This window comes from Cetorhinus maximus, chromosome 14 (assembly GCF_964194155.1).
Source record: "Cetorhinus maximus chromosome 14, sCetMax3.hap1.1, whole genome shotgun sequence".
Classification (NCBI taxonomy): Eukaryota; Metazoa; Chordata; class Chondrichthyes; order Lamniformes; family Cetorhinidae; genus Cetorhinus; species Cetorhinus maximus.
In genome coordinates, this window is record NC_135892.1 from 57851303 (window position 1) to 57864667 (window position 13365).

Below are 13365 nucleotides of genomic sequence, written 5' to 3' on the forward strand. Positions count from 1 at the left end.
ATGAAATGTGATGACTTAGTTTATTTAGCAGCGATTAATAACTACATATGAATCAGCACTGCTTATTCTATGAAACAGATTGAGCCTGTTGCACCTTCAAGAATTGTGTAAACCTTTAAAAGCCTCTGTACTAACAAAAATATTCAGAATAGTCTATTCTGAATAAAAATGTACATGTAAACTTGAACTAAATTCTGCAACGTTTCTCTTGTTGCAGAATGATATTGCATTATGCTGGCAATAACTCTGTTTCAAAATCACTCTGTGATAATCGCCTCCAGAATGCACTAGTGCTTTTGGTTCACAGGACATGCATTTGTTGCAATATGTAAACACCCGCTAAGGAGGTAATTTCAAAAGCTACTTATCCAAATGACATTTTTGGCTCTAGTCAGAATTGTTTTACTCTTTAAAATGACTATTGCATTAGATTTTGTCCTAATGCAGCCTGTATTTTGTCCTCATTTTCAGCATCCTCAGGAACATTCACATCATGAGCTTCACAATCACAAAATATGTATTGTGGACACTTGATATCTCACACAAACACGCACAATTTTTTTTAATATATGCACCTTTAAGCAGTTTTGCTTTGTAGCAGCCAAGTTGTTATTGAGGCATTTAAGATTTCATTTTTTAAATGAGAAGCTCATTGGAAAACGTTTATTTCTTCTTTCAAAGACATCGCCAAACAAATATACTGGAAACAAACAAGAATGCATACATTAATGTATTCATTTTCCATGAGTTTATGTTAAAAATGCCAAGCTGTTAAACTTAACTGAAATATTCAGCAAAAATGTATTAGATTTCTTTGTCACTAAAGTACTGAAAACATTTTAAAAGCTACAGCATACAACAGCTTTTCCTATTAAATATTACCTTCAAAACAAATTCTTGGGAAGTAGAATTAAATTTGAGAACTGCAGAAAATGTATTAATTTGAATGTTTTATCAAAAAACTACATTTAATGGCACATTAATATGAAATATTAAAACTGTTTCCTTCAAGTCACACACACTATTTTTTCTATATTATCAACTTAGCATATGAAAGGGCAGATGTTTACCATACCTACACTTCAGAATTCCCTTGTTCAAAAAAATAAACCAGCGCATCATAGATCAAATGGTAAAGATCATTAAGTATTGTATTCATTCATGTGTGGTCTGCCCAAAGCTAAGTTTTCGGTTCATTGTCTGCTGATGCTTCATACTTTCAATGGTAGTTTACTATTGCCCTCCACTCTCAGGCCCCTCTCAGATCCCAGCTGGAACGAGAATCTAACCCGCGCTGTTGGTGTTATTTTGAACCACATGCTAGTAAACTGAGATAACCGCTCCTAAAGTATTGTATACTCAAGTTAAAATTACTATTATCCACATTTGGAATTATCATCAAAATGAAAGATGTAATACAGTCCAGAGCTTGGATTTATGGAGAATCACAATCATAAATAACAGGAGGGCAAATAATTCTGGCTCAACTATACAGTATTTTAACGACCTTTGCTGTTTAATTAATGATACACTGATTTATTTGCAAGAACAAAGGATTCTGTATGGGCCAGGTTTTCATTACACTTACCCTTGCCCATAAAATTTCTGTGGTCTTTTGCACTGGAAGTTCTCGTCAGTCAGTTATCTAAAAGCACAGTTACTACAGGGCTAGCATCTGTTTCTTCTTAACCAATCAGATTGAAGAATTGCTATTGTGCAGAGCAGTGTCTTAACCAGGAAGTGCCAGAACATTGAATTCAATGCCAAATGACGGACAGAAAGTAAAATAGAGAGATAAAAGGGACAGAAACAAAAAACTTAGTTACCTATTTTTAAAAATCTCCAGCATTAATTAAATCTGAAGGAATGAGGCTCCAAACTTGTAAAAATTCATTTTCAGCAGCCAGAGAGATTATTTGGCAATAATTCAGACTTATCATGACAGAGCATATACACTGGAATGGACCAAATCCTATTTTTTTCTGGTGAGTTTAGTATATTAAGATAAGTGCAGGAACTTCAATGTTTTGAGTGATGAGTCCAACATATAGATACTGTTATTGTGTAGCTTTTGGAGGAGCAGAACATCTCAGACATCAACTTCATGACTGCTGCATTTAACTGAGCACACTGTTTTGGAAAAGAACTGGTAGCATATTTAGTCTGCCTCCAGTTAGTTGTCATCCAGTTGAATGGGGATGAGTTATCTTTGCCTGAACACTTATTCTGGTGCTTAGTCAAAGCTCCGTATCATCTGGGGCCTTCACAGTGGAAGAAAATATTGTTTCTCTTTACAGAATTTTTTCACTATGTCATCGTAATTTCTGATGTGAAAAAACAATTTCCCCCTTTAAAGATATCTTTCAGTGTAGGTTTGTTGAAATCTATTCAAAGAACATTTTCATTAAAAGTAAAATATTTTAGCTGTGATATGAACAGAATACACAGTACAGAGGGTAGGGCACTTAATTTATTTCACTATAAAGACCTTCATGACCTAACTGACTTCACCACTCTTGAGTTATGAGTTCCTTCTTCACTTGTGCAATATGCTGGCGTGGGTCACCAAATATAGTCATCTATTTAACTGTCTTTAAATTATTTTTAATATTTTTTTGCTGTTAGTAAAGTAGACTTAGAAAGATATTCATGACTTTTACTTCTCTGATATAAAAATAAGGCTTTATACAATAAACTGGCAGTTTCCACTACCATACATCATAGCCTACTTCCACGCTGTAAATTTCTATTTGGTGCATCATCTCTGCACCAACTGCCATCCAGCCTAATCCTACTTTCCAGCTCTTAATCCATATGTATACCTAAGTACTTTTTAAATGTCGTGAAGGTTTCTGCATCTATCACCCTTCAAGGCAGTGAGTTCCAGATACCCACTACCCTATGGGTGAAATAATTTCCCCTCTAAACCTCCTACCTCAAATCTAATCTCCATAGTTATGGACCCCTCAACCAAGGGGAAAAAGAGCTTCCATCCTATCTCGACCCCTCAGAAATGTAAACACTTCAACTAGGTCTCCCCTCAGTATCCTTTATTCCAAAGAAAACAACCCTAGCCTATTAATATTTCCTCATAGCTAAAATTCTCTAGGCCAGGTAACATCCTTATACATCTCCTCTATTTCTCTCCAGTGCAAATGTTTCCTATAGTGCATGACCAGAACTGCACATAGTAGTCCAGCTGTGGCTTAAATGGTGTTTTATACAGTTCCCGTAAAATCTCCCAGGTCTTATATTCTATACTAATGAAGGCAAATATCCAGTCTGCCTTCTTTCTCACCTTCTCCACCTGTCCAGCCACCTTCAGGGATCTATGGATATGCACTCTTGTTACTCTACACTTCATAGTATCCAACCATTTATGTTGTACTTCTCACTATTCAACTGTTGATTGTGAATCAGGTGGGTTTTTACAACAATCTGGTAGTTTCATGGTCACCATTATTATTATTAGCTTTTGTTTATTTAATTAATTGAATTTAAATTCCCCAGCTTCCATGATGGAATTTGAATTCATGTTTTCAGATTTTTACCCTGGAACTCTGGATTATTAATCTAGGAACGTTATGCTAACATGTTCCTGTGTGAACAGGCTGCCTCAGACAGCTACCAAAAACAATACTATCATCTTAAACATCACTTCAGCTTTTCTGAATAATTAGAAATTGGCACTGGGATGTACTGTAAAAATTGTTATAAACCATTGGCACCCCATTGCGTATAATGAAAGATCGACAGTTTTTCAGGTTCTTCACATTCTCTGCAGTCAGTAAGAAGCATCTTACCTGCAGTCATCACCACCAGCGCTGATAACATACTTGTCATCATGAGAAAAGCGTACATTGGTCACATGAGCAGAGTGACCAAAATAACGCTTGTGTTTTGCCTAATGAAAAACAAAATAAAAAATGTAAGATTACTAGTTAATAGTTCACAACTACAGCATTTAAAACATATAACTTTTCAATAAAATCTAAAATTCTTTGGGCCCTGCTCTGCCATCAATACAGTGGGGTGGGACTTCCAGCTGCCAGTCTGCTACATTCCTAACTCCGTCATGGTCAGTTTCATTCGCAGGCAATTATAGCCTTGGTAGCATTAATGGAGTGTCAGAGGAGGGGGACCAGAAATTTCTTGGCAGCACCTTACAACGTGGGGCCAACTATTCTGCCTGAAAGTGGCTACAGACCAAAAACATTTCTAAGAATTCAAAGTTGCCGCTTCCCTAACGGAAAATGTTTTTTCTGCAATGGAATCAGAGCTGGTTAAATTTGTGGCAGATTATGATCCCACATGTCCCTTGCATAAACTTGGTTCATATTAATTTGAGGTTAGAAGATTGATGAGGGGCGATCTGATCATAAACTTTAAAGTAATACAAGGATTTGATAGGGTAGATTTGGGGGATATAGAAGTTCTTACGGAGTTGATCTTGACCGTTTCGGAGTGAAATCCACAAGCACTTTTTCACATAAAGGGCAGTGGAAAATTGGAATTTTCTCTCCCAAAATGTTACAGATTCTGGGTCAATTGAAATTTTTAAGGTTGAGATCCATAGATTTCTATCAAGGAATATGTAGTTAAAGGAGGTAAATAAAGTTGAAATGCAGATCAGGCATGATTTAATTGAATGACGGAACAGGTTTGAGGAGCTGAATGGTTACTCCTATTCCTATCTTCTAATGCTACCATGTTCCATCACTTTCAATTACTTCCACATGGAGGGGGCAGGCACAAGAAACATATCCCCAGTTATGATGGATTTTGGCAACATAGAGAAAAGGCATTGGACAAACTGAGTCTTCATCTCAAATCCTGCCCCAGCCAAATTGGATACACTGCTCCTGCCATCCCATCCAAGGTCCAGGAGTTTCAGGCTGTAAACATTTTCTAGGATCGTTTGTGACTACGGTAGTGCCATAATCAAGTATCTAGTTAAATATGAAATTTACATCAAAATTAAAGAAAAAGATTTGTATAAATAACTTATGACTGATCTTTTTAGCTTAAGTATTAAAATTTCACTTACATATTTTTCAGTGCAAGGAAAATCAAAAAGCTTCACCAAACCAAAGTCATCCCCAGTCACTAAGTTTAATCCAGCATGAGATACACAAGCACAGTTGACATCTGCTTTATCAGCGTTTCGCGGCCAAATTCCAAGGACTTCATCTCCCAAAATGCTATTCAAAGAGAGTAAAAATGCATCATAAAAATGTTAATAATTTAAAAATTTCTACAAAAAGAGTTTGCATTATTTCATAAATATCAATACTTGTTTTTCAATTCACACAGTGGGCTGGATTTTCCTCCATTATATCTGTCCTTCTCCTTAGGTTGCTCTCTCCTCTTTTTAAAATCCCATGGTTCTAAAGAATCTTCCTAAACTTAAAATAGGTTGTGAGGCGTCTACTTTCCTCTTTCTTTGTGTCCTGCTGCATTATCACCCATACCTCCCTCTCATGCAGTGGTGGACACTTTCTCTGTTGTGAGGATCCTGCTGAGAGCCCATCATTGATAGGTTATGACCTTCGACCCATGAAAATGGGTAAGCCACAGTGTAGTTAGTCTAGTTGAGGAAAGTCATGTCCTTCCTCTGACATGAAAAGAAAATTCTAGGCCAATGTGTAACTAAGACACATACCACTAAAAAAAAACCACCTTCTTAATGCTATTATTACTTTAGCGATATTTCTTTAGTTAAATGTTTTGCATTTTTGCATTTAAATCTCTACTGCTGCAGGGTTTAGTTATCTCAGTTGGAATAAACTATGCTACTGATGTAGTGGATGAAAATTCATTCAGCATTAGCAGTATTCTGTTTGGTACTGAAAAATCATGTCAGAAGGTGTTCATGTCTGTGATGGAAATATTTCAGTAATTCACATTTGGCCTTTAACTGGCTGAGTGATAGAATTATGTAGCTACTCTTCAAACAATTAGAGGACCAATTTTTGAATGTTTGTCCCATGTCCTCCAAGTTGGATAATGGGGGCAAATAAATAGTGTTTTGACATTCTTTTTAAGAAAGTGATATTAGACAAAGTAAAATACATTTTAAAAAATAAAACTAGAAATCAAAGAATGGGGAAAGCAGAAACCAGAGGCAGAATTTTGCCCTTGGCATGCGGGCTCAGCAGGGGCGGTCATGAAGCCAATCCCCACCTGCGATCAGGCCCAGAAGGCAATTTCACGCTGGCGGGCCAGCTACAACACTGGCACCTACCCGGATATGTGGAAAATTGCCCGGGTATGTCCTGTGCACAAAAAGCAGGACAAATCCAACCCAGCCAGTTACCACCCCATCAGTCTACTCTCCATCATCAGTAAAGTAATGCAAGGGGTCATCAACAGTGCTATCAAGCAGCACTTGCTTAGCAATAACCTGTTCACTGATGCCCAGTTTGGGTTCTGCCAGGGCCACTCAGCTCCTGACCTCATTACAGCCCTGGTTCAAACATGGACAAAAGAGCCGAACTCCCGAGGTGAGGTGTGAGTGACTGCCCTTGACATCAATGTCGCATTTGACAGAGTGTGGCATCAAGGAGCATTAGCAAAACGAGTCAATAGGAATCGGGGAAAACTCTCCGCTGGTTGGAGTCATACCTAGCACAAAGGAAAGTGGTTGTGGTTGTTGGAGGTCAGTCATCTCAGTTCCAGGATATCACCGCAGGAGTTCCTAAGGATGTAGTGTCCTCAGCCCAACCATCTTCAGCTGCTTCATCAATGACCTTCCTTCCATCATAAGGTCAGCAGTAGGGATGTTCGCTGATGAATGCACGATGTTCAGCACCATTCACGACTCCTCAATTACTGAAGCAGTCCATGTCCAAATGCAGCAAGACCTGGACAATATCCAGGCTTGAGCTGACAAGTGGCAAGTAACATTCACACTACACAAGTGTAAGGCAATGACCATCTCCAACAAGAGAAAATCCAACCATCACCCCATGATGTTCAATGGCATTACCATCACTGAATCCCCCATTATCAACATCCTGGGGGTTACCAATGACCAGAAACTGAACTGGACTAGCCATATAAATACTGTGGCTACAAGAGCAAGTCAGCAGCTAGGAATCATGTGACAAGTAACCCACCTCCTGACTCCCCAAAGCCTGTCTACCATCTACAAGACACGTCAGGAGTGTGATGGAATACTAACCACTTGCCTGGATGAGTGCAGCACCCACAACACTCAAGAAGCTTGACACCATCCAGGACAAAGCAGCCTGCTTGATTGGCACCACACCCACAAACATTCACACCCTCCTCCACCCTCGCACAGTAGCAGCAGTGTGTACCATCTACAAGATGCATTGCAGGAATTCACGACAGCACCTTCCAAACCCAGAACCACTACCATCTAGAAGGACAAGGGCAGCAGATAGATGGGAACACTGCCACCTGGAAGTTCCCCTCCAAGTCCCTCACCATCCTGACTTGGAAATATAGCGTGATCCTTCGCTGTCGCTTGGTCAAAATCCTGGAACTCCCTTCCTAGCAGCACTGTGGTTGTACCTACACCACATGGACTGCAGTAGTTCAAGAAGGCAGCTCACCACCACCTTCTCAAGGGAAATTAAGGATGGGCAATAAATGCTGGACCTGCCAGCAAAGCGCAGCTCCCATGAATGAATTTTTAAAAATTGTCAGCAAACGTGCTGCTGACTCCAGCGCACGCCTGCCAAATGAAATATTGCGCAAGAGCACGATGACATTGGGACGCTCGCCTGACATCATCGCGTGTCATTTTACACACAAAAAATTTACCCCAGGAAATTATAGAAATAAAGGCTGATAAATTACTAGCAAATTAACGATGAGTTTAATATGCCACTGTTATTCGTGTGCAAAAAATGCAGTGAATTTTGGTGAGGAACAGGTACTTCATGGGTGTGAATTGCCACAAATTGCTGGGCAACTTTGACAGCGTTGACACTTCCTGGACAGCTTTGACACCTCCTGGACAGCTTTGACAGTTCCTTGACAGCTTGACAGTTGCTTAACAGATGGACAGTTCCGACGAGTTTGTGTGTAAAAATTGCATAATCATGTTTAATTCTACCAATCGCAAAGGGTATCTTACCTCTCCCAAAGGTGTTCCGGGACTACCAAGTTCAGACCTCCTCTTACCTGGTCTGCTCTGCGTACTCCAGGATTCACGCAGCCAGGGTTCAAAAATCAGTAGTCAGTGGAAGCAGTTGGTGATTTAAACGGGCAGCTGCCTCTGCAACTGGTGCATGCATGAACCCCAGCCCGACTCCAGTCCCACCCCCAAGAAGATGGGAAATGCTGGGTTCAGTGGTGGGACTTTAAAAATTGGGCCATTTCTGGGATTTTAGCCATGACAGAGAGCCTCACTGTTGTGCCGAAAATCTGGGTCTGAGAGCTTCAAGATATTGCTGTATTTAAACTGTTAGAACAAATTAAACTTGCCGAGGAAAGTTAGGTTGGTATTTAACCACGGAAGGGCCCTTTCAGTGAAGAAAGTTATATTCCCTTAATGTCGTTCAACCTCTATCCTTAAATCTTACTAGTTAAGGAGATAAACCATTGGTTCTGCCATTCACTACAGTCACAGATACTCTATTGTCCTTACTGTGTCTTCATCAGTTCACGCTTTCAGTAACTTGCAGTACAAAAATGTTTCAAGCTAAAGGCTGAGGAAAAAATTCTAACAAATGGAATACATCATAAGATGCCCCACATTAGCAAAATCTAGGTCAAAGTGCTTAAATTCTTTTAATTAACTTAAAATATTAGTGATTACTTTTTAAATAACAGGTTAATACAGCAGTATAAAATTATTTCTGAAAAATCAGTAGCTGTTTTTTCTGTAATATTAGATTTTATTAGTGTCACAGGTTGTGAATTCAAAACTTGTTCTACATAAAATGAAAGTGACAAATACTAGGAATCTTGAATGAAAACAGAAAAAGCTGTGAACACCAAGCAAGTCATTCACCATTGTCAATGGTTTTGAAGAGACTATTCATGAGAATCATTATGACCGGGCAGGAGAAACACTTTCCTTGACTGACAAAATCAAGGAAGGAAGGAGAGAACAGATGAAAAGGTCATATATTAACTACTGAGACAGTGAATCATTTTGTCATCTGTACATGCAGCTAAAATGTTGATTGTTACAAATTAATATTCTGTAAGGTACAGTAGCGTTAGTCACTTCCATAAGTGGCCAGAACATCTTACATTTTGGGACGTGCCCGTACTGCCAAATTTCCAACTATACGATAGTGTAACCTAAGGGTGAAAAATGAACTTCATAATATATATTTGATTTTATTGGTCTTTTGCACAGGCATTCCCTCAATTTAATTTAAGACAGACTGAAAAACTTATAAGAGGCCAGTTACACATTGTTAAGCTGTTTTATTTCACAGCAAGTGAATATACATAGAAAAAGGTTATGATCAAAATCAATTCAATCAGTAGAACTTGTCTTCATGTGAAATGAACACATCACACGTCCCCAATTCAGTAGGTTCTCCTACTTGACTTAAAGAAACTAGTCAGAACTTTCAAGGTCAGTGGGGATGTAAACCAGCAATAGAGGATTATTTGTCCATTACATACTTTGGTTTTCTTTCCATTTGTAACTGATCTACGACTACCTATTTATGCAGTCGCCAAGGTTGAAAGTTTCACCCTGAGTAACATCCTGCATTCTTTTTCTGTGCTTATTCAAGCTTGCCCTGCCAGTTTTCTGCTTTAAAATCTGACTGACTTCAAAGTCTTTGCTGAACCTGATCTTGCCTGTGTATCTGCCTTTCTATCTCCCTCTGGCCACAGCCAGAAAGGAATGGAGGATGCAAAATGTTATGATCCCAGCTGAGGGTTATCCCCGGACAAGCCTGGTCTCAGAGTGGAACTCAGTTTGATAGATCATAACTTTTATTTGTTTGTTTAGATATGTGAAGAGTAGCTACTGAACAGAGTGACCGGAGTCAGCTAATGAACTTTTAACAAAAGAATAAAACATTTATTAAACAAGAAAAGATGAACGATATTACAATATTCCTTCATCCACAACTATACCGTTACAGATATATATAGATTTGTAAGGATAACACAAGTTACAAAAGCTATCTTATACTCCAATCTCCACAGTAAGTACACAGTCCATGTAAATCAATTGGCGACCTGTGGTCAGGCACACCACACTCTGAAACCAAGTGACAGATGCCACCTCAACCAGATGCTATGGATCTCTCCTCAACTCCCTCAGACGCTTGTCCCACCATGAGCCAACCATGTCTCACTGAACTCTGTCTTTCACAAGAGGATTTCCAGTCTCCACTCTCCAAGGCCTTGTCTTGGAATCTTCCCCCAAAACAATGCTATCTCTCAGACATCTTCCACAAGGTTCCACAGTTTCGAACACTCCTTCCAATGTTCCTCTTCTCTGGATCACCACATGGATTCAAGCTGTCTTCCATGCACACTCTCTCACCGACTCAGCTGTCAACAGTACACCAGTGCTTCATATGCCCATAGCATAGAGTTACAGACCTTCAGCCATCTCTTTGGATCTTCTTACCTCTTGCAAGCTGTTTTCACTTTAAATCTGCTTTCTGCAGCTTTTGTCCCTTTAAATCTGAAGCTTGGAGCCTTTCTTTCTGCCCATCACTCTTAACTTCATTAACAGGACCTTTTCCAGGTTCCTGTCCTTCCTTTGACTTGAAGGTCTGCTTCGGACTTTGCCTTGTTTCTGTCTCACTCCTTTGGCCTTGGGACTTTTTGGTTGTTTTGGGAAATCTGCTCTCACTCTACAGTTCCCTCTCCCAGTGTCCAGCCTTTCTGGAGTCCTGGTTTCAAACTGAACTCAAAACTGCTTTTTCTTTGTGTGTCTGTGGTAGGGACCTGCCTCTCTGGACCCCTGTTGCTAGGCAACAGTCCAGTTTTTTCTACTCTTGTTTGTTTAACTTAGCTGCAATAGTTGTAAAACTCTCATTAGAAATGCAGGCACCTTTTTAAGTGAAACTAAAACTCAATTTGACCTTGTCTCAACACACAGATACAGAAATACAAATCAAACTTAAACATTAAAGCTAAAACTTATTCCTAACACCCACAAATATGAATATAATTTACTTAAACTGTCTCTATTTCTTCACGTAGAGCCACTTGCAGTGGCGCTATAGAGGTCACTCTGCATGTCTGTCCTGCACCACCAGCCACATCCTCGGAGGAACACATGGCATTTCTGGATAAGAAGGGCATATGGAGGGGTGTCCCTATTGCATCATAAGACCTCGAATCTATGCCAACATGATGTCACACTTCCCAACCAGCTGATGTGATGCCAGGATTCCAAATTTGGTCAAAGAATGTGCAGGTAGCCCCTTTGTTGCTCACTCTGCAAACAACAGGCATGAAGCTGAAAGAAGGGCCTTACACTACCGATAATTAAAGATACAGGCTCCTAACATGCAGGCAAGGCAATTTTATGGAATGTTTTCTATTGTAAAGTGACTGAAATACTCTGGAGTGTCCCTATAGAAGTGTTTTGGTGAGTTCTTGGATTTGCCAAAGGGTGTTCCCACATTCTCACATCAGGGAACAGAGGAGTAGGTGACTTGTTTGCACAAAAGACTGCAACAGGTATGGGGGCAGCAGTCCAAGTTTGTGGGGTGACAGGGAGATCAAGTAGTGGCTGCGTAGAAGGCAAGCCCTGTGCAATGCCCTTTGCCAAGGTGGGGCAGGATTCCTCCATGCTTCATGACAGTAACAAGAGGCTGTCGCCAGTCATTGCACCATGCCGCTTGGTGTGCGTGCCCATCAGTGCTTTCCTCTATGCCGCTTTTCTCTGTAGCAGTACTTATCTGCCATCTCATCTTCTGATAAGTTGGTAAACAAACCATTTATTATCCCTCACCTGACTGTGTGCCCTCAACTGACCATAAGATCCCAACTCCATGCTAGCATCCAAGGTGCATGCAGTATCTGAGATGGCGGCTGCAAGTGTGACGAGGCCTCTTCATTAATGCTGTATAATTATTTTCTTTCCTCCTTGGGCTCCTTTGGCTGGGTAGGTGCCAGTTCTTTTGTGAGGAGCTCAGGAGGGGGAGACTGATTTGGGAGAGGTCATGGTGGCGGTTGCAAAGCAAGAAGTCTTTCCCAACTGCAGCAGTTTTCTCATCACACCAGATAGCAGAATGAGGATTTGCTGGGAGTTGAGAAGGGGCATAAGGCAGGAACATGCCATTATCCTCAATGTTCTCAGAGACGTCAGATGTCACGAGTCCAGTTGCAGCCGGCTCCATAATGCAGACAATTGTCTCCTTCGTGGGGCTCAGGTGATGGAGGCATTTTGTCCCCATTGGCTTTGCTCCCTTTGATTGTATGCCAACTTGTTCTGCAAGAGGGAGGGTAGAATGTGGCCGTGTAGCACTGTTGATGATATACCTGCCATAACTGAATAGCTGGAGGTATGTGGAGGCAGCGAGAGATGGTTATGAGGCTGGCAGCATTGGTAGGTGTGCATGGGGGAGGTGAAGTATCCGAATGTTAGGCATGAGCCAGGAAGTGCCACTAGGTGAGTGATGGGAGTGTGTGCATTCAGCAGCGTGAGACACTGGTATTGTGGCAGGTAAGAGATGTCATGTGAAGATGCACTCACTGACATTGCCTACCTTTGTGAGGTCATTAAAGTTCTTGTGGCACTGTTGCTAGGTTCTCAGGACTAGACTCCGGGAGTTGACCTTTCTGGTCACCTGTTCTGCTTTGTTCTGAGGGTGGTTCTTAAAGCCTTTCTGCTGCCTGTCTCCTCTGCTAAGCGTGGGGGTCACAGGCAGCTTAAAGGTGCAGACAGAAGCACAACAGTCACTTGAGCCAATGCTATAATCCTACAGATGAGGTGGGTACACCAAAGTTGTGTGTTTCCTTGATCGGCATTGGCGGGGGCAGGTCAAGGATTGCGATCTCCACACCCAAAAAATGGTGCTACCTAATTTCTAGTCCAGAAACTTCTCAATGTGATAATTATGAGGTGTAAAGCAGCTGTTGAGTCAGGCTAATTAATTACTTATTATTTAAAGGGTGTGAGGAAATAACATCAAAGGTAGCTCATTTATATTTTAGCTACTTATTGTTTAACACCTTTTTAAATTTGCTTTAAAAATTTAATATTTGAACATAACTCTTTTCCTGAATACTTTCTGTGAAAAAGTGATTGTGAACAATCTTGGAATTTGATATTGCTGTAAGCTCACATTCAAAATGTGATGACCTTTGACCTGGAAGCAGTACAGTAAGGAAAATTTGTAATTGATTTAAAATGTCTCTGGAATTTGTTAGGAAATAGAGAGAGTTTAAGTAAGTTAT

General features: G+C 40.3%; 1 protein-coding gene across 1 annotated transcript in view; it reads right to left on the reverse strand.

Annotated features, from left to right (window-relative positions):
* Positions 1-560: 560 nt before the first annotated feature.
* LOC144689682 (echinoderm microtubule-associated protein-like 6) overlaps positions 561-13365 on the reverse strand; it is a 693547-nt gene continuing 680742 nt past the window's right edge. Inside the window, exons 39-41 of the mRNA XM_078556972.1 lie at positions 5048-5201; positions 3804-3904; positions 561-700 (exon numbers count right to left, since the gene is read on the reverse strand). Of these exons, the coding sequence (XP_078413098.1) occupies positions 676-700; positions 3804-3904; positions 5048-5201 (280 nt within the window). The 3' untranslated portion in view covers positions 561-675. The remainder of the gene's footprint in view (positions 701-3803; positions 3905-5047; positions 5202-13365) is intronic.